The sequence below is a fragment of the Alligator sinensis genome, unplaced genomic scaffold (assembly GCF_000455745.1).
Source record: "Alligator sinensis unplaced genomic scaffold, ASM45574v1 scaffold1222_1, whole genome shotgun sequence".
Taxonomy (NCBI): domain Eukaryota; kingdom Metazoa; phylum Chordata; order Crocodylia; family Alligatoridae; genus Alligator; species Alligator sinensis.
Genome location: NW_005842620.1, coordinates 52,944 through 74,886, shown reverse-complemented (window position 1 = coordinate 74,886; position 21,943 = coordinate 52,944). Strand labels below are relative to the sequence as shown.

General features: G+C 41.6%; 1 protein-coding gene across 5 annotated transcripts in view; it reads left to right on the top strand.

Moving 5' to 3' along the window:
* Positions 1–21,469, top strand: part of LOC102379377 (solute carrier family 12 member 7) — a 109,378-nt gene extending 87,909 nt beyond the window's left edge. Inside the window, exons 21-26 of one of the 5 annotated variants that reach the window (XM_025215079.1) lie at positions 1,780–1,887; positions 3,865–3,981; positions 9,647–9,828; positions 12,067–12,081; positions 17,467–17,600; positions 18,718–21,469. In XM_025215079.1, the coding sequence (XP_025070864.1) occupies positions 1,780–1,887; positions 3,865–3,981; positions 9,647–9,828; positions 12,067–12,081; positions 17,467–17,600; positions 18,718–18,809 (648 nt within the window). In that variant the 3' untranslated portion in view covers positions 18,810–21,469. Of the gene's footprint in view, positions 1–1,779; positions 1,888–2,383; positions 2,476–3,864; positions 3,982–9,646; positions 9,829–12,066; positions 12,082–17,466; positions 17,601–18,717 lie in introns of those variants that run through there. The other 4 variants (XM_025215076.1, XM_025215078.1, XM_025215077.1 and 1 more) reach the window with 4 other exon arrangements.
* The last annotated feature ends 474 nt before the right edge of the window (positions 21,470–21,943 follow it).

Below are 21,943 nucleotides of genomic sequence, written 5' to 3'. Positions count from 1 at the left end.
GGATCCTCCTACTGCTGGAGCTGCTCCATGTACTCTTGCTCCAGGCCCTTCATGTGGGACTAGTCTCATGCCTCCACCTGGGCGATGTCTTCCAACTGCCAGGCCTGCTCTCATGCCTCCCACTCCTTCACCACTACCACAAGCTGCTGGAGCAGGAAGGCCCAGTCCCAGGTGTGCCGCTAGCACAGCCGATGCATCCGGACTGCTCCAGTGGTGGGTGGCAGCAACCTGGGGTCTGAATCCCCACTGAGGCTGGTGGCCTCTCCCCCACGTCCAGATGAGGCAAGAGACAGAAGCCTTTTGGGAGTTTGCAACATTTCAGAGATAAGATGCTCTGCACCAGGGGCCATGTGGTGCTCGGCCTCAGATCTGGGGTCCAGTCTTGCATGGGTGCCCAGGGACAATGGTAAGTACCTGGAGGCATCAGGGTGGGGCAGGAGCTCAGGCAGACTGCCCCTGCTGGTGGCACTCGGAGGGATATGGCCTGGTTCCTGGGGTACCAAACTGCGGGTCAGCTCCTGCATATAAAGGGCATGGACTTTTGAGCATGACTGGACCAACAGTTGAAGTTGGTCACAGCCATCCACTGTGCCCATGAGACCTTGACCTTTACATGGCACTGCCGCACCAACTGAGAGTGCCTTCACTCCTACATCCCACCTGATGGCCTTGTAAATGTGGGCGCTTCAGCTCCCGCCCTGCACAAACTGCCTCTGCACATCAGCATGGACCCAGAGTGCCACGAGGTCTTGCACCACCTCCTGGGCCCAGTTGGGCAGTTGGCACAGGCATGTGCCCATGAGCAGGGCTGGGGCTTGATGGGGAGGAGGACAATGACATTCTTGTACCGCACTGGCTGTCTGGGCCCCCACGTGGCTGTCCCTGTGTGCCCAGCCCTGGATGGCTGCCATCAGCACCTAGCACAGGGGCACAACCAGGAACTGGGAGCCACGCAGCAGAGGCACTTCCACAGGACCTGTAAGCACGGGAGACACAGCTCGGGGTGAGTAGTAGCAGGGAGCAAGTGCTGGCCCTGCCGCCAGAGACAGCTTGTGAGGAATGTCAGGGCAGGACAAAGGGTGTAACAAGCTGCAGCCCTTTGCATCATTCACCTGTGGCCAGGCAGCAGCTCTGGAGCAGGCCAGGCAGAGACAGCCTGTGGCCTGTCTAGGGGCACACAGGGCCTGCTGGGCTCCTGCGCAGATTAGCAGTCTTGTCCAGGCTGCTGGTGTATGTGCCCCAGGGCACAAAATGGCTGCTGGTTTTAATAGCCTGCAGCTAGGGGCTGCCAGAGAGCAGCTCAGCCCTGGGGGGAGGAGAGGTGGCTAGCCAAAAGTGCTGGTTTAATGTGCATTTATAACTAATCGTGCCTACATTTGATACCTGCATTTGCAGGTATCAAATTTAGGCATGATTAACCTAATTTTGCTATTTTTAATGTGCATTAAGGGTGCACAAATGTAGATGCACGCCAGTCTTGCATATTAAATAAGGTTAATGCGCATTAACATCTCATGTAAACGCGCCCTAGATATTTTAATATAAAATACAAAATGAAACACGAGTGTTGTTCCTAAATACTTATAATATCTGTTCATTTCTGTATATATTATGATGCAGAATCAACTATAAAGTAACTTTCTCTCATTTTATTCTGCTAATACCATTTTGGTTTAATTTGGGATGCATTTAAAAAGAAACACGAGACATTGCCTAAATTACTTTTTTGTAAATGAGAACTTTCTCCTTATTTAAAAGAATTAATTGTTATTTTTGTAGTTTGAAAATGACATTTCAGCATTCACATATGAGAAAACACTTGTGATGGAACAGCGATCTCAGATGTTAAAACAGATGCAGTTGTCCAAGAATGAAAGGGAAAGGGAGGTAAGTAATTTAACCTGCGTATAAATGTTATGGAGACCTTGGAGAAGCAAGTAAAAATAGTTATGGTGGGACATGGTCTCTAAGTTTCTAATTACTAAATAAAATAGTTTATTTTTAATTGCTTTGCTAGTTTACCTATGGTATTTCAATTAATGTTATCTTTGCTGTTGGAATGCTAGTATTTTATACACAATAGCTTGACTACTCTTGCTGATATGGGGCTTGAAATACTCCTATTAACAATATGTTTAGATTAGTCATCCATGTCATTTAGTCATTTTCATCCATGTGTATCTTCTTGAGTTTGGAGGGCCTTCTAATATTATTTCAAAAAGTTACGCTGTGATCCAGTGTGCCCCTTAATGAAAGTGGGGGAAGCTGTCTCGTATTGTCTTTGGAGTAAGACTGTGCACATGGGCAGTCACCAAGGAGTTGTTGACATACAATAAGTTCACATCCTACCTTACCTCCCAATAACTTTTTTCTTTTATTCTAGTGATTCTCAGCCAGAGTGCTGCAAGCACCCTGGAGTGCCTTGAGACACTTTCAAGGGTGACGTGGGGTGTTACGCAATGTTAGCAGTGTTAGGTATGCAAACATGATTTATAAGAATAACCCCAGAGATTTCAAATAGGAATTCATAATTACCTGTGACTTTCCGACCTGTTGTGGTCTTTCTGAGTTGTCTGCAACAGAAGAATTGCTTTAGTATTTTTCTGTAGTCAAAAAGGAATGAAAGCCAACTGCTGACATTTTCTGAGGGGTGACTTGAGTCTACTGAGGTTGAGAACCACTATTTTACTTGTATCTTTAAATTCATTGCTGCTGTTTGGAAGCTCTGCATTTCTGAATAACTGACTGCATGACAAATGCTCCTTTAAATGACAAGCTTTGGTTACTTCATACTTTATAGTAGTACTGTCATCTTCAGGGCACAGCAACTTTGGTAATACTTTCCTTCCAAAATTAAAAGGCTAATATTGCAGATATGTTTTTGTCATTGAGTTTAAAAACGTATCTGCAAGATTAGCCTTTTAATTCTGGAAGGAAAGTATTATTTACTGATATTGCTGCTTTACAATGGGTGTCTTTCTGTAACGTATTCACACAGTGAGTCTGTGGCAGAGACCTCCTCTGCACATTACAGCTATCACGTAATTACCTTGAAACCAACCACATGTGCAAAGTAGCTATCATGCCATAAAAAGCTCCAACCAGCTATAAAGTTTGATCTCAAAAATATGTACTAACTTTATAGCTGGCTGTTATCAAGCTTTAATTTGCATGTGTAGCAGGGGCTCCCCCGTGGCTGGGAGACCTGTCAACAGACAGAGCCTCTAGCCACAGGGGTGCATCTGGCCCAGCTAGGGCTAGGAGTCCCGCAACTGCTGGGGACTCTGGGTCTTGGCAGCATCCCACAGCTGCTGATGCTGGGTCCCTGTAGCGTGCCTCTCTGCAAACCCCTGCGGCAGGGGGATGGCCCCTGCCGCAATATTTCAGTCCCTGGGGGTGTGTGAAACATTGAAAAAACATGCTATGTGACTTCTTTTTTTTTTAATTTTCTAAAATTGGTTTTGGTTTCTGTGCGAAACGCTTGTCTAATGCCTGGAAAACATTATTATTATTATTATTATTATTATTAGTTTACTATGGAGCTAGGTTTCACATTTGGACAAATTTCATGAGTTCGGATTTTTCCTTTCTTGTTATGTAACTTTTGATGAAGTATAAACTAGTATTTCTTTTGTTTCTCTTTTAATTTTAAAAAGCAGATGTTCAAAGCTCATATGAGAAATATATTGTTACAATGCTAATGTGTTAAAGTATTTTTTTTGGAAAGTAAACAGAACAACATAGCAGCAATTTTCTGGATAGAACAAATTAAAGCTATATAAATACTTTTTTTCCTGAGCAACACAATTAATTATATCCTTTTCTGTATGCTGGTTGCTGTACTTGATGACCTTCATATCCCAGATTCAGAGCATCACTGATGAGTCTCGAGGCTCAATCAGAAGACAAAGGCACTGTAGTCCACAGTCCATTGGTCAAGATAAGCAGGTTCTGGTGCCCAATGACAAGCGAGAGGATGAGGTAGTCTGAAATAGTACTGATTTGGATATTACATTCCCATGACAACACTTGAAGTGCTGCCATAGAAAATTTAGTTAGAGGATTGCAAATTTAAATTGAAGGTTTTATTTCTTCAAAACTTTCAGACTTCTTTTAATGAAATGGTGCCCATTTCTCTCTCAAATAAACAAACTTGGCGATCAACAAAATTGGTGCATGTAGGAGTAGGATTTTTTTCTATTATCCAGAAACATTCCTTGATAGGTTTTAGTATTTGCTATTATCTAAGAGCACCTATACACATGCACTAAGGCTACTTCAACGTGCTGTAATTACATGTAGCGCGTCGGAGGAAACTCAGTCGAATCTGCTGGAGCTTGGCAATTACCATGCTCAAGCAGACTGCAGTGTCACATATGCATCAGTGTCCCCAGGTTGAAAAATGGTGGTGAGGGGTGCTTTAACTAAAGCTTGTCAAACCAGCTTTAGTTAGCGCACTCCTGCCACCATTTTTCAGTGTGGGACGCTGATACATGTGACACTCTGGGCACTTTAACTCTAATTAAAGCACCCCCACCACCTTCCAGAGCACATGTATAAACACCCTAAGTGTACTATTTTACCTTGTTAGTTACTTTTTATCTTCTTGAATATTCCTGTTAATATGAATGATCATGAACTGTTAGCATGAAATTAGCCTGAAACACACATTTCATTGTCTCATCTAGAATTTTCTCAGAAGTAAGGTGAAAAAAAAATATAGGCTGAGGAAAATATACTACTGCTTCATCCTCCTCCTCCCCTTAAGTGAACCCTGGAACTGAAGGAGTTGGATAAAGGCAACTACACAATTTCTCCAAAGTATAATCTTTGGCGTTTAATAGTCTACCAAGTGACATGCAGAGGATAGTCTTCTTCATACTCTATGTAATTAATTGCTGAAGCTTCTCAGAGTCCATTTAATATTTTTAGAAATCTAAAGTGAAGTGAAGGGAAGTTATGTGCACCCTTTTGTGTGTGTTAAAGGCCATTTTTTTTAAAGTTTAAAATCTGTTCTTTATTTTTATCAAAAAATAAAGAACTACAGTATTTGTATAATTATGATGAAACATCTTAAATCTAGTTTTTACTTTGAAGGAAGGCAAAGTAATATGTAGAGTAGTCTGGAAATGAAATGAGATCATGTATCAATCTCACCAATTCTTTCCTTAGTTAAAATAATATGAAATATTATCAAAAAATAAGAAGACATGGCACTTCAAGTGTTTCTTGTGTCCAAAGACAAGTACCCTGGTTTGTAGCACTAGACTGTGTCCCTCTACTTTGGATAGTGTGTGTATTTCTGTGTTAATTTTTCATAGAAGTAATGTAATAAAACCCAGTATTAGACTATCACTAACAAAATATTGTCCTTTCTTTTTTCTCTCAAGTTCCTGGAAGTGTTGTAAATTACAAATTTGATATTTCACCTTGTTGCAAAAAATAGCAAGGCATGTCTGTTCTACTTGTTGCAAGATATGTCCTTATGTATTTTGTTTATTTTTACATTTTTATGTTGGCTACCCTAGTCATAGAAAAAAATTGTAAACCATACCATTGTCATCCATAACATAATTCTCGGTTCCTAAAACATATTGATCAAAGACAGAAAATATGGTTTATAGATTGATTATCATATTAAATGTTAGAGTGGAAAATGGACTGTAATATATAGAAAAACGGAATGAAAGGGATAATTAGTGCATCTGCAGTCATGCTTTAACTTGATAAGACTCAAGTTTCCTGTTGAGTACAGAGCCTCCTAAGAACATGGTTATAAGTAGCTCAGGTATTTGAAGGGCTTACATTGGTGTAAACATGGCACATCTAACCCATTCTTATACTAGCACTTTAAAAAAAAAAAACAAAAAAAAAAAGTGGGCACATAATATAGCCCTCTGCTGGTATACCTATAGAGAGGTAGCTAGCCATGTTAGTGTGACAAAGCAGAAGAAAGAATAGAGATGCACCCCATAGAAAGCTGAGCTAGAGTTAACAAGATGAAGTTCAATTCAGGCATATACCAGATGCTACATCTCAGGAGAAATAATCAAAAGCACAAATACAAAATGGGGGACACCTGGCTGCATGACAGGTCTGTGAAAAAGAACTTGGGGGTCTTGGTAGATCACAGACTCAATACAAGTCTTCAGTGTGGTGCACAAAAGGTAAATGTAGTTTTAGGATGCATCAATAGAAGCATGAGGTGCAAGACAGGAGGTGGTAGTGCCTCTCTACTCAGCACTGGTTAGGCCTCATCTGGAATATGATGCGCAGTTCTGGGCTCTGCATTTTAAAAAAAGGAAGTGGAGAAGTTAGGGAGGGTCCAGAGGTGGGCAGCAAAGATAATGAAAGGCTTGGAAAGCAAGTTTTATACAAGGGGAGGCTGAAGAACCTAAGCATGTTCAGCTTGCAGAAAAGGCACTTAAGAGGTGACATGATAGCAGTTTTCAAATATTTGAAGAGCTGCCATAAAGACAAGGGAAAGCACCTTTTCTCTCTTGCTGTAGAAAAGAGGATGCAGACCAATGGCCTGAAGGTGCAGCGAAGCAAGTTTAGCTTGGGTATCCAGAGAAAAAAAGACTTCTTCAGTGTTAGAATAATGAGGCAGTGGAATAGATTGCCTAGGTAATTTGTGGACTCTCCATCACTGGAGGTGTTTAAGAAGAGGTTGGACAGCTACTGGCTCGTATATGTAAGCAAGTGATGGCATATGACATGAATGAACCTCCAGTGTTATTAATCTGCTCTTCTGCCAGTGTTGTTTGGTCCAGTGATTATGCTGACTGTGTTGATCAGGGTGCACAACCTGCATTTTTGTGCATTGCAAGGCTTGGCACTTTGGCAAGGATGGAACAGTAACCTGTTGGCTTGACATACGCCATTTGAGGCTGTGGGAGTTGCCTGTCAGGCAAGAAAGGTTTGTCTCCCTTGAGACTACCTTGAGATGGTTGCCATTTTGCAGAAAAGGTTGGATGTTATTAATTATGACCAAATCAGGATAGCCATAGGATATAAGTCTGTCCTGGCTTATAAATAGGCCCCAACCTCAAATAGTCTTTCTCAAGCAACAGGCCACATATCTCCTATCTTCACTGAGGTGCCCAGCTGCATACCAGTTGATAGAAATTTCATAGATTTCATAGACATTTGGGCTGGAAGGGACCTTGTAAGATTATTGGGTCCAGCCCCCTGCCCAAGGGGCAGGAAGTTTCAGCTAGTGTCAAAGGATCCCAGCAAGATGGGCATCCACATGTTTCTTAAAAGTATCCAGAGTAGGTGCTTGCACTACCTCTCGGGTGAGTCTATTCCAGGCCTTGGGGGCTCGGTCAAAAAGAAGTTTTTCCTTACGTCCAGCTTAAAGCAGTCTTGCAGGAGCTTGTGACCATTGGACCTTGTCTTCCCTTGGGGTGCTTTGGTGAATAGGAGTGCCCTCAGATCCTGATGCATACCCCTTGTGTGCTTATAGGCTGCCACCAAGTCACCCCTGTGCCTACGCTTCTCCAGGCTGAAGAGTCCCATGGCTCTCAGCTTCTCTTCATATGGCATCTCTTGCCCTCTGATCATGCATGTGGTTCTCCTCTGGACTCTTTCAAGCTTTTCCACATCCCTTCTGATTTGTGGAGCCCAGAATTGGATGCAGTACTCCAGCTACTGCCTTGCCAAAGCTGAGTACGGTGGGAGGATGAATTCCTGGGTCTTGGTTGAGATGCATCGGTAGATGCAAGCCAGAGTTTTTTGTTTGCTTTGCTGGTTGCAGTACTGCATTGGTGGCTCGTGTTCATCTTGTGGTCAATCATGACCCCTGAGTCTTTTGGTCATGTTGCTAGCGAGTGTAGCACTGCTGAGCCTATAAGTGTGATGCGGGTGTCCCGTCCCCCGTGAGGCGGAGTACCTGGCATTTCTCCGTATTGAATGCCACCAGGTTTTCATCCGCCCACCTTGCGAGCCTTTTGAGGTTGGCCTGGATTGCCAATTTATCCTCAAGTGTGGACACTTCCCCATAATTTGGTGTCATCAGTGAACCAGTCTGCTTCTGATGCCAGAGTCCAGATAATTTATAAAGACATTAAAGAGTACAGGTCTGAGAACAGAGCCCTGGGGGACACCACTGGTCACCGAGTGCCATGTTGATTTGTTTCCCTCAACTACCACTCTGGGGCTGACCTCGGAGCCAGTTCCCCAGCTGTCGGACTGTAGGGTAGTCAAGGCCACAGTTCCCCGGTTTCTCCATGAGGACATCATGGGACACCAGGTCAAAGGCTTTTTTTTTTTTTTTTTTTTAAGTCCAAATATATGATATCAACTGCTTTCCCTTTGTCCAGGTGATGCGTCACCTGGTCATAAAAGGAAATAAAATTGGTCAGGCAAGAGCTACCTGCAACAAACCTGGGCTGGCTATCACTCAGAACGCCGCCTTCTGTTAGCCTATCGATAACGGTTTCTTTGATAATTTTTTCCAAGATCTTTCCAGGCATTGAGGTCAAATTGATCGGCCTGTAGTTTCCCAGATCTTCCTTCCTCCTTTTCTTGAAGGTGGGTCATTTTAAATTGAGGAGCCCATCTGCTAAAATGAATGGGCGGGGGGTGTGTGTGTGAGTGCCCTAGTCAGCTCTGATAATTGCAGCAGGATGCTTTATTTTTCAAATTACTCTTATTTATTTCCTGTTCAAATGCTAAAATCTTCAAAATCCAAATATTATTTTCACTTGCAAACAAGGCAGGGTACAGTGTTGTGTTGATAAATTGCTTTGGAGGAAAGTACAAGGGGCGTTAAAAGTAGAAGCAGCAAGAAAAAATATTATTTTACATTGTGTCCTCATTAAAAATAAATATAGGGATGAAGAGTAAAATAGTTATGAAATTATGGAGGAGAGGCACAAATTTGTTCTTAAAAGATGAACAACAGCAGCTGTTTATATGTTTATGATGGGGAGATATGTTTTTTTCCCTAGATAATAAAACAGAAGCCAGTCATAACCTTATCTCAGTGTTGATATCAACTGCTATAATCATCAAAATACATCTCATGGTTAGGCTGAAAACTGAACTATCTAATGTCTTACTAGTGATGATAGACTTTACACACATGTTTGTGGAATTTTTAAAGCCTTATAGAAGTCTATCAGACATAAGACATTGCAATGCTTTGTAGAGACTTACACTAGAATATTACATAATTTGGGACAGAAATACATTAATACTTTTAGAACTCAATTTTACAAAGGTTCACAGAGCCGTTTGCAAAAGACTTCTTTTTTATACCTATAGCAGTTCCCATGAAAAATCATCAATTTGAAAAGTAGGTGTTTAGTAATTTTAACTCTTTCTATTCAGGTTTAGTAAAGTGTATCATTTAATGTTATTGTTAAAATAAGCTTTTTTTTTTTTTTTAAGACTTCACTCTTCAAATACAAATGGCTAACTCAGTTGTAGTGAATAGGTTTTTTTTGATCCAATATTAAAGTTAAGCACCTGTGTGTACACAATTTGGGTCTAATACTTTTGTACATCATGATGCTAATCCTGGTCCAATTCAAATCTATCTAACAGTCCCCATCATTTTAAATGATGCAGTTGCAGGTTTTCTTAGTAAATAAAGATTTTTTTTTTTTCTAAATCCATTTTCTTTTTTCCTTTTGGCCAGGCTCAGCTAATCCATGACAGAAATACTGCATCCCATTCAGCAGCAGTTGTCCAAGCCAATGCTGCTGCAGCTGCACCTGAAAGAGTGCAAATGACTTGGACTAAAGAAAAGCTTGTTTCTGAAAAACATAAAAACAAAGAAACAAATCTGACCGGTTTTAAAGATATCTTCAACCTGAAGCCGTAAGTACAAATGGGACTTTTTCATGAGATCTGAGTTTTATCCTTTTCCTGGTAGCTTTTGCTTCAAACATTAGCTTCTTTGCACTTCACTTAAAGCCTGAACTTGCCAGTACTTCACCATGCAAGAATTGCTGGAACCACTCGTGTGCATGAAGGTACTTGCATTTAGTGTCTACAAAATCAAGCTCAAAGTGAAGTTTAAAGGAGGCTAGCATGTGAAACACTGAATGCCAACTTTGGCAACTGTCACAAATAAATGCAAATATGTTAGTGCTTTACAGGAAATGTTTGTGTGTCTTTATAGTAAATGGGTTGTAGAGTGAACTGGATTTCATGTGTCCTGTGGTACATGTTCAGTATTCTTATTAGAAATAGACACATAAAGCAGTAACTGAATATTTTCTTAATTTCACTCGATTCTGTGCTTTAATAAAACACACTTGGGACACAGCCCTGCAGGTAGAAACATGGGCAGATCTTTGTCTGTAAGTATGCACGCAGGTGCAGAGCTACCCCAAATATGCCAGCTGTGAGATACGGACCTGAATGGTTTAAAGGCCTTGTGAGAGCTGCTTTAACATGAGTTAAATTTGAAAGTCAGATGATCTTATGGGTTTTTAACATCTCAGTGATACTTAAGGCACATCCACAAAGGAATTCACTGGCCACATGCACACTGGTAGAAGATTCCACAACCACAAGTTTGGCTCCTTGGGCAGAGAGCCAATGTGATTTATATAAAAATTTACTTGAGAAATGATATTTGGAGAAGCCAGCCCAAAGAAGAGAGAACGAGGGGGCTACTTAAGATAGTCAGCAAGAAGTGCACGTGCAGGACAGAGGTATCTGCAAGTCCATCACTCGGGGGCTTAAGTGCTGAACTCAGCACTACTGGGGTTCATCCTTTTCTGGAAATAGGGACTGCTAAAGGGAGGGAGGATTGAGCCAGACTCTGTAGCTGTGTGAGTAAGGAGCCATCTGGGAAAAGGGATTCCAATGCAAGGTCCAAAGATTATTTCAGAAATTTATCTAGTAACTTCTTAAATATAAGACAGTTGATGCTCAACCTTCCAGCCCTGCAGGCTAGATGAGTGGTATGGGGCTGGTCCATAGGCTGCATCCCACCTGCAGGGTCTGTCTGCAGGCCCGTTGTCATGTCCCAAATCCAGCCACTTACAGATACAGCCAGTTTTATCTAGCCCACAGGGTTCCCCCTGCATCTGAAAATTTGGCATCAAGGTAGAGGCTAGTAATGCTGGCACCATTCCCTTGCCACCAGATTTCCAGACCTGTGGGAAGACCCACAGGTTGGATGACATGGCCTTGCAGGCCGGTTATGGCCCCCTGGTACAAGAAATTATTTTAATCCAAGTTGAATAGCTTCAACAAGAGTTGAGGTGCCTCCAGCCTGCTGGTCTCTGACGTCCGGGGGGGTGTGCTCTGACCACTAGACTGTTGGACAAAAGGTAGACACTGCCATAACCGACCACCTTTGGATGGATTGAAGTCAGTGTTGCTCTCAGGGAGGCACCTTCCCTCTGAACAGTCTTGGGCCTGATCTGTCATCTCTTTTGCAGTCCTGTCTCTGAGGTAGAAGAGAAGTTGAGGCACGACCCTGTGGCTAGCATTCCTATTAGCTAGCTGTAGATGTTTAATCAACTCTGCAGGGAGACAATTTTGGATTTCCCTTGGAAAATATTTAGGACTCTCCATTCATTTCATAGGAAGCCCAGGTTTACTCTGGATTAACATACCTCAAACTTTATGCCACAGTAAACTTACTCTGAAGTATAATGCAGGCATATGACCACCTTCCCCCCACCTAGATGGCTGCCCAGAGGTAGGCACTATTACAGCACCTGGCTGTTAGGTGCTGAAGGAAACATTTTGCATTAAGAAAATGTTTACCCTGGAGTGAACTTGAATGGCAGTGTGAACATATGATAGATGCATAGGAGCAACTTTTCCCTAGATGAAGTCTACATCTGACTTGTTCAGAAGTAACTCTGCACAAAACAACAGCATTTCCTCTGGAGTAAGTAATGCGTGTCATGAATCTGCACCATTTCTTCTCCATTTACTCTGGAGAAGACAAAGCCAGGTGCTTGACTTCTTCATAGGCTCAGAATAACCAAGCCTTAACTTGCAATATGTGTTATCAGCTAAAATTGCTGTATTACAAATGTCTAGGTAGCATAAGACAATGTATTTAAACATGTTTATTTCTCTTCCTTGTAGAGAATGGGGAAATCTGTAAGTTGAAATTTCATTTAATTTAGGCAATTTAGATTGTTGCTGGTTCTTGTTTAATATTATTGCATGTCTCCTTGAAATGCTTTTATGCTTCCCATTATTTACAGTTTGTATATTGCTCATATATCATTATTTGGCATGTGAATGTCATTAGGCTAGTATTTCCTGTTCTGTTTCACCTCCTAAATCTCATCAGTTTTTCCATTTTAGTAATTCATAGTTGAGTTTCACTATAGCTGATAAGAAAATGCAGAATTTTTATCAGTATATTGAGGTTTTTTGTTTGTGGTAATAAAAAATTTAAAAAAAAAGCCTTCAGAACCATCTTAAATGTATTGATTATTGAGAATACTTCTCATGATTTAACTTAGGCTCATACTAGCTGGTAAATCTGAGACTAAGGCTTCTTGAAATGAGATAAGTTTTGTTTTTTTTCCAGTTTTCTTCCCTGCCCGCCTCCCCCCAAAAATACTGCACCTTCTCACCATCCATTTGAGCTGTAGTACTTTTTGCTAAAATGTTACCCAAAAAAGGGACCCATCATTTTAGCTGTGTGGCAGAAGGAAGGAAAAATGAATCTAGCATCTCCGATTTTTGTCAATCAGTTTGAAAGTGCCTTGAGGGGAATTTATCTACTCTCGTGGAAGCAGTTGAACGTCTCCGTGTCTCTTATTCCTTTCCATTTTTCTGTTTCTTTCTGCACTGGCAGACATTTTTCCCCAGAGCACTTGACTATGCCTGGATACTCAGAAACAGCAAACATGGCTATACTATGGGACTGAAGCTTCGCACAGCCTTTAATTTGATTTGGTGGAGATTCGGCCCAATTTGGTGGCCAAATATCCGAATTGAATCACAGGACCCTTTAATCTGTTCGAATTGAATTGGAACCCTCCGAATCAATTCAGAGAGATTTGGAAAGATTCAGAGATTTGGACAGACGCAGCTTTAAATGCTTTTTCTACATACTTCTAGGTACCTGTGTGGCTCATGAATGCTGCGATGCTGGGGCATATGGAGTGTCCCTCAGAAGCGTAGGGGGTCCCCAGCACACCTCAGCAATAGACCCAGAAGTGGACCAGGACTATTTCCAGGCCTGCCAGGGAGCGTGCAGGGGGATATCCCCCCACCCCCCGCCCCCCCCACACCACTCCTCCCAGCTTGGCAACTGGTGCCTCCTGGGTCTGGGGGGGACACCTGGGGTCCCCCCCAGCTGATCGCCAAGCCGAGTGAGACACTGGGGAGGGGGGCCTGCATGCTCCCCAGCAGACCTGGAAGTAGACCAGAAGTAATTTCAGTCCACTTCCAGGTTTCCTGCCAAGCATGTGGAGGGCCACCGCGCTGCCCTCCTCCCCCCCCCGGTGGGATGCTCCATCCATCCCAGCATCACATCATTCACAAACTGTGCTGGTACCTCGAGGTATGTAACCCCCCCCCCCCCCCAAAAAAAAACCTCCCCAAAAAACTAAACGCATTTTTAAAGCTATGTCCAAATTACTGATTCTCTGAACTGACATCTAATCATCAGATTCATATTCGGCCAAATCAAATCGTGGACAGTGATCCGAATCAGTGAATCGAATCACTGTCCCTGATTCAGGCCAAATCTGAATTGAATAGGACCCGCTTCGTGCACCCCTACTATACTATTCATAACTAGATCAGCTGTCCAGACCAGCACTGTGCTTTTGCCATGTTGATGCCCCCTGTGTTTCCAGAGGGAAAAGTCTTGAACTGACACTTGATTCCCCAACTCCCTCCCCTTTTAATAAACCTGCTCATCAGCCATCGAGAATATCCTCAGAAATTGACTCCACCTTTTGACTGTGGTCCTATTCCAATAATTTATTTATGCTGTAGTTCAGGGGTCAGCAATCTACAGTCAGTGGGCTGGATCTAAGCCATGGCTTGGGTGGCATTCAGCAATGGGCTCTGTCTGCACCATGCAACAGCTGAGTGTCATAAGCTTCAGCAGAGAGGATCTCTCTGTACTGTGCCACAGCTAGGTGGAAGGAAGAAGCAGTGGAGGTAGCCAGGTCCTAGAGCCTGCCTGCATTAGGCATGAGCTGAGTCATTCTAGCCACTGGCCAGAAAATGTTGCTGGCCTCTGTTTTAGTCTACTTTATTTCTGTCTCTGTTACCCTTGTTCTCTTCTACAGCCTTCTCAAATTACTACTCTATAAATCTCAGGAAGTCCCAAAATTTGAGTCCAAATTATTCCCTTGTTTCAGAAAGTGCCAGTCATCAGTCACTGAGTTCCTGTAACTGCTCCATATACAGAAAAAACAAAGAACGCTAAGGGCAAATCCTGACTAGCGTGTATGTGTGGCTCATGGCACTGCAAACTGCATGTGGCGCATGTGCACCTGTTTGAGACGCTGCTAATTTGTAGCATGTTGGGGTTTTTTGTTTTGTTTTTTTTTTTGACAACAGGAGAACTCGTATTTGGTTTCTTTGCATTTTCTAAATAGCAATCTTCCTGCAATGCAATTAACCTTTGGACACAATGGGCGCTGATATGTATGTGAAGCTCCCTGCTGTAACTCATGACACTTACAGAAAGCGCCAGGAATTAGAGCAACCCCCACCCCCTCCCCAGCTCCCCGACCCAACTGATGTTAGCTGTTGGGGGGTGGAGAGCATCACTCGAGCCCCATCTGTCTGCAGCTTCTCTCCCCTAGCCCTACCCATCTCCTCTCCCCTCCCCTCCTCCCAGGTTCAGTGCTGTCTACAGGATGGAAGTGGGGAGACGAGCAGGGGAAGGAGCTCTGGGCTGGGGTTTGCCCAGCCTGTGCTGGAGGGGTGGATGGGGGCGGTTTCCAATCCCCTCAACTTGGGGGGGGCTCCAATCCACCCATTCCCCACCTTTCTCCCCCTCCCTTCCTGCAGACAGCACAGGGGTAGAGCTGGGCTGTATCAGCTCAGCCCTGATTGGATCATGCGCATAGGCACTGACAGAAGTTAATGAAGGCGTTCCACTTTGGAGCATCACCTTCTGAACCCTCATTACATGAGGGTTAATTTGTCACATGGTTTGGCACTTTTAAAGCGATCTGCAGCCATGCACTTCTGTCAGGGCACAGCTGTAGAGCACTTTCAAGGGATTGATTGTGTGACAAATGTCACTTTGTCAAAACCTGATGTTACTGTGCCTATACTGTGAAACTGTGTGGATCTTCATTGTCAGTGATGGCTTTCTCTAGTGCAGGGATGTCGGACTCGTCCGTGGGCTAGATTAGGAGTATGGCTGATCCATGGGCTAGAACTGGAACACAGGTCCATGTAGTCTGTCTGATAGGGCTGCCAACTGAGCTGGAAATTGTCTTGGCTCCTGGAGCTGTGGGAGCTGCCACTTGTCCAGCCACCAAATGTCTGACCTGTAGGCCAGATGATGTGACTGTGCACTCTGGATCCAGCTTGTGATGTGGACCAGAAATTTGATGGTGAGATGGGTGGAGGCCACCACTTGCCCCACCACCAAATTTTTGGTTTCGTGGGTAACACTGAGCTAGATAACAAAGCTCTGTGGGCTGGATCTGGCCTGAAAATCATATCTGATACCTGTAGTGTTTCAACAATAACACTAGAGACAAAGAATCAATAAAATATTTGAAACAATAATATATCTTGGCCCTTTCTCAAAATGGCATGTACCTGTAATCTGGGGTCCATGTAGTGCTTGGCTTGTACATTAGCTTGAGAGGAACTTCTCACTGGGGAAGGGTGAGGGCAGGTTCTATTCCCTCCCCCTTCCCCTACCCAAATAGAAGAGACCCATAAAGGTTAACATCACTTCAAATAGTCTTTTTATATTACTGTTATTAAAGTACTGGTTCCATAGTGTTGGAGGAGCTCTTTAGGGGCAAGAGGGGATAGGCATGGTGGTGGAGGATAGTCCTGGAGCCACTTGCAACAACATTTGTCCATTTACCAACTCCAGGGATGAAATGAATAAAGTTTCTTTTAGTTTGGAATGGGGGAAGAAGCGGCTACTTAAATACATTATTGGGTGTTTTTTCTACGTTCCTCACTTTGTCCTCTGCATGTTTTCAGTCTGTCTGCAAGTCTTTCTCTGTTCCTCCTTTTGAAATATCCCTCTATGAGGTTGGACTGTATCATGTTCTTGAACCCCTCCCCCCCACCCCCCACACACACATACCCAAACCCTTCAGAATCTGGACTAGAGATTATGCAGTAGAACACAAAATTGCCTAATAAAGAGAGATTCCCTGAATGTGCCCAAGTATTTATGATGGTCTTTACATGTGGTGTGGGGGAGGTGCTTTAATTAGAGTAGCCATCATGTCTTGTGTATTCAGTGTGCTGTGCTTCAAAATGGAAGTAGGAGCGCTTTAACTAAGCTCATTCAAGCTTTACTTAAAGTGCCCCTGCAGCCATTGTGAAGAGTGGGGGCTGAATACACATGACAATGTGGCTGCTGGAGTATGCTAATTAGCACATTTCAGGAAACTCTATTAATAGTCTGTTCTGACGCATGTTAACTAGCAAGCTTCAGGCATGTATATAAGGTACCCTATGACATCCATGAGTCTCCTCTTTATAGTTACTTTCTGCATAAACAGAAGTCATTTTTGTTCTCCAGAGAACTTGGAGGGAGGCACAGAGCATCCTAACAAGAATAATCTGAGATGTCTGATGAATTTTACTGTAACCAGAAAAAATTGATTTCTAGAGTACTGCATGTGTGATGTGTACCAAGTCCGTTTCTCTTCCCTGTGCCCTTTCATGCTAATGAACTGAGAAGCTTGTCTGCATGATTCTATTTCCTGAGACGGATGAACAGCATGAAGAAACAATGGCATAACGCGCAAAGACAAACTGAAAAAAGTGACTTGTCCAGCTAACAACTTTCTGTTTCTCATAAACTGAATTTCATTTTAAGTTTTTTATACTACAATAGTCATTTATCTTACTTTGACTTTCCAAGGCTGTTGAAGGGAATTGTACTGTGTACTTGTAATCCTGCTATAGTCCATTTTGCAGTGCTTCTAGTTAAGTTTTGTGTCTTTATTCTGTGTTGAAAGCCCTTTCTGTGTTCTTCTGTCTCCTTGGCTAAAACTTGCCTTACAAAGAAATTGGTCTGGAAGTAGTTCTTGTGTTAGATTTTGTGTTAGAAAATGATATAACATGTCTTATGTTCAAAATGTGTCTTTTCTGTTAATAAACCATCAAAAGTGTGCTTGATGGTTTATAGGTACCTATAATCTATTATAAGTACCTGCGTTTATAGGTTACAGCAAACTAATTTCTAAGTTTTACCCTCAAATAACTCATTCTTTCACAAACCTGTAGTATATGCTGAACAAACCAAACTACTTATTGGATGCAAAAATATTTTTACTTAATGTTTGCTTTCTATGTTAGGAATCAGACAAATGTCAGAAGAATGCACACTGCTGTGAAGCTCAATGGAGTAGTACTTAATAAGTCACAAGATGCCCAGCTAGTTTTACTGAACATGCCTGGACCTCCAAAAAGCAAAAAAGGGGATGAAAACTGTATCCTAAACTGTACTGCTATAATAGTGATGTGAAACATTATTACAAAAAAGTGTATGCATGCATGCATGTGTGTTTGACATAACATTAGTTACAGTTTTCTCTTTGTAACTTTAATTTTAAAATTATAATTAATACATTGATATATAGGGTAGTGTGTGTGTAGTTTTCTATACATATATTTATTAGTAAGCATAATGGCACACAATTGTATGCTGTTAACATTTTTGTTAATGAGAACTGTTCCTTTTAAGAACAGCATGTGCAGATGTAAAGGTAACCAATAGGGCTGTGTGAAACTTCAGTCCCTGATTTGATTAGACAGAGATTTGGCCTAATTCGGTGGCCAAATCTCTGAATCGAATCATAGGACCCTTTAATCTCTCCAAATTGATTCAGACATAGACATAGCTTTAAATATTTTTCCTGCGTACCTTTAGGTAGCAGGCGGTTTGTGAGTGATGCAATGCTGGGGTGCACGTAGAGTCCCGCAAAAGCATGGGTGATCCCCAGTGTGCTCAGCAGCAGACCCAGAAGTGGACCAGAAGCACTTCCAGTCCACTTCCGGGTCCACTGGGGAGCATACAGGAAGGCCTCCCCGTGCCCCCCGGCTCGGCAACTGGTGCCTCCTTGGTCTGGGGGGCGGGGGGCACCTGGGGTCTGCCGGGGGATATGTGGGGGGGGGCCCAGGGCTCCCCCCCAGCAGACCTGGAAGTGGGCCAGAAGCACTCCACTGAGCACGTGGAGCCGCCCCCCCCGCCCCAGTTCACACATCCGTAGTAATCAAGAGTGGTTTTATCTTTATTTAATAATAATACTGTGAAGGTATCACAGTTGTTTAAAGTTAAGATTTTTAAATAAAAGTTTTAGTAATAAATACGTTAACACTGTTTTAGTAGTTCAGGGTGAGGGGGGGATTAGAGGACATTGTACAGAAATGCAGCAGAAGTCCAGAGCCTTTATTCCTTCATTTTTATCTGTGCAGTCAGGCTGCATGCATGATTGGGACAAAACCCCAATGGTTCTAAATCTATTACAATTTCAGTATTTTTTTTTTAAAGGCAATTTTTGTTCTTTTTCTGTAATTGTGTAAAGCCTTAACTTATTTGCCTGCCAGACATGGAGTTCTTGGAAGTTCTGACAGATGGTCTGAACAGGGTTCTCCTGGTGCGTGGTGGTGGACGTGAAGTGATCACCATTTATTCTTAATGCCATTACTGACTGGGCAAAGATTACTTATGGTTGTGTGAACAATTGTAATGAGATTTCCTGGGAACTTGAAATGATATACCAGCTGAATCTTATTAGTATGTGTTCTGCTTTCCTTCAGAGAGAGCTGTCTGGAAGGGTTTCTTACGTCGAAAATGTCTTTGTCAAAGAAATGTACATATTGCATTATTAAATAAGTGACGGGGATCAGTATAGTGTTTGTGTCTGGAAAAAATACAACCATTTTTAACGATCTTGAGAAGGCCTAGAGGAAAAAGGGTAATTTTCATACAAGATGAAGTAGTTAACCTTTTCAGTGTATAAAAGGATATGACCTAAAAGTAGATGATGGCATGAGGATTTTATGAACAAATCAGGCAAGATGTGACAAAAAGACCTGGTCTGATTTTATTCTCTCTTCTGAACCAAAATGCTGCTATTGTGTATCTGTTACAGTGGTAGTCATAGTTTAATTTTAGCTGTCCTGCTTCATTGTTCACATTGTTTCTGAAGTGGGCACAGTCATTTGACACTTTGTATTTGACATTGGAATTACCTGAAGGAATAACTTGATTTCAAAATTGGTTAAATAAAAGTCCACAATTCGGCCATTACCAGCAGCCCTGATTCCATTAAATGACCTTTGTATACTGTAGGAAAACTATGTGAAGTTACCCTGAGTCTCATGATGGTAGTCTTGCTTCCCTGCTTTGTGCAGATGGTCGTCAGGTGATGGTAAGGCTGCTCTGTCAGCTTTCACACATCATACACAGTGGCACACCGGGTTCCCCAAGTAGCAAATGGCTCCATGGGAGTTATTAGAGCTGGTGGTGCCTTTTGGAGCAGTCTTTCCACTGCTGTTTGCAATTCTTAATTGCACCAAGCTCCCCTTTGGCTGCTGGACACACACAATGGGAGGGGAACAACTGAGCACAGCACCGCACAGCATAGCATTAGCTTTCATTTGCCACATATCTGTTGTTTTACCTTGTGGCAGGTGAGGAATTTAGTTTAACAGACTACATTGCAATATTCTGATTCAGATGATAGTGTAGAAGTGTGGAAAACACGGCTTCCTTTGAAAAGTCAAGTGTGATGATATGCTCTATGTTCAGGCATAGCTGCAGTATTTGTGGGTTATTCTCAAAATGAAGTCTGATGTTCTGAAAAATGCAGTATTTATAAATTACATAAATGCTTAAATGAAATAACCTTGCCACTTGAGCTGTGAGATTTGTTGTTTAATTAACATTTATTATAGTTCACATGCATATAAGTGTTTAATAGTTACTTTTAACTTTTTTTGTCAATGATGCACCTCTGCATTGAGTATTTGTGAAATAAGAATATTATTTCTCCTCTTCCTTCCTCCCTCCCACCCCCCCATCTTGCAAATTATCATGTTAACTGTTTTGACTACTAGTGTTGGCTGATACTGAAAATATCTGTTGGATACATAAATCATAATAGCACCAAGGGAATGTGTTGGTCTAAAAAAGGTGCGTCTGCACTGAAGACATAGTGCAATATGTAAAAATAAATAAACTAATTTTGATAATAAAAATATTTTTTAAGAAGATCTGCCAATATATTTTCAGTATAAGCTTTTCAGCTGAATATTTTCTATAAATTTGCATTGATGAAGTATAGTTTCAGTTGTAGATATAATGTGCTTTTTAAAACTTAGCATTCCACTTATGTCAATTTTTCACTCTTTGTATGCTGTTTGAGAACACTGTAATGACTGTTGTTTCAAAGTCTTGGTAGGGCAATGCTCTTTACACATACTTATTTTATATCTTAGAAATTAATGTAATATTCAAGGCCCTGTTCTGACAGATTTGCTATAATGGTTTTCCCAAAGTGTTTTCAAAACCTATGTGTTTTCAGTTTTAATGCTGCTTTTCAACTCTCTGATTTAGGATATTAGATTACATGGTGGAGTAGTTTGAGTTCCAGACTCTCTAAATAATATGTATGAGTGGAACACATGCCCTGGATTGTTTGTAATAAGACTTAACTGGATATAGTGTCTATCAGGGGAAAAAACTCAGCAAAAACATTGATTGATTTAACACTTTTTCAGAATGCGTTTGATTGTATTCATAAGATTCAATATTGCCACACAAGACTTAAAACTAAATTTTCAAAAACAGTAAATATATTTTTTCTTTAGTGCAACTAAATTGTAATGAAGAAAGCTTGTGTTGTGTTGAATGTGCAAGTAAAAACCTAGACATGTTTAGATATGAACCAGAGGAGAAAGTACTCACCTTGATGCATTACTATCTGTTGTTCTCCATTCATTGGAATGGACGTAGGAGTGTACGAAATAACTGGTCATCACTGTATGCAAATATGAGGTTTTTTCCGCTAAGTTTTTTATGTGAAAAAAGTATAAGTTCATAAAAGAAATGTTATGAAAATTAAGAAAATGAATCATGGCTAATAAAAACAAAAAACCATGCGACTGCCTATATACTGTGGACCTACAACTTATTTATTTGTCCAAAATAGATCATTTCTGTTACCTTCAAAAAAAAAAAAAATTAAAATTGTGAAGTCATATTATCTCTGTATTGTTCCTTTTTTAAAAAAACATGTAAATGTGCTTTTTAGAAAGGATATAATGTGTCTATTCAGGCTTAAGCAGGTGTTAACACATGGATAAAAATGTTACTAAGTCTATATAATACACGCTGTCACTGGTACTCTCTTTTTTTTTTTTTTTTTTTAAAGTGATAGGTGAAGATCCACATTGGTACTATCTGTGCATAACAAATATGTTTACTGATGCATATTTTTTGGTTCATGATTTGCGGGGGCGGGGGAGGGGTAGGTTGTGGGAAGAGAGAAATTGTAAGCTCAAACTTGGGCAAATGGTTGTCTCTATATCCAAAGGAAAAATTAGCTTAATCAATCTTTCTCCAGATAGCTTTGGTTTTAAAGGGTTTTTGTGTGTGTTCGTGTCATCTTTATTTTTCATTTTGTGTTTTTTTTTTCAGTGTTATTTCTAGCTTCCCTCTGTTTTAATATGGTATCTCTTTTGTGATATTTTAATTTCATTTTTAACGCCCCCCCACCCCCACTTTTCTCAGGCATTTGATGAAGGTAAACTAGTCCCCAGTTCTCCT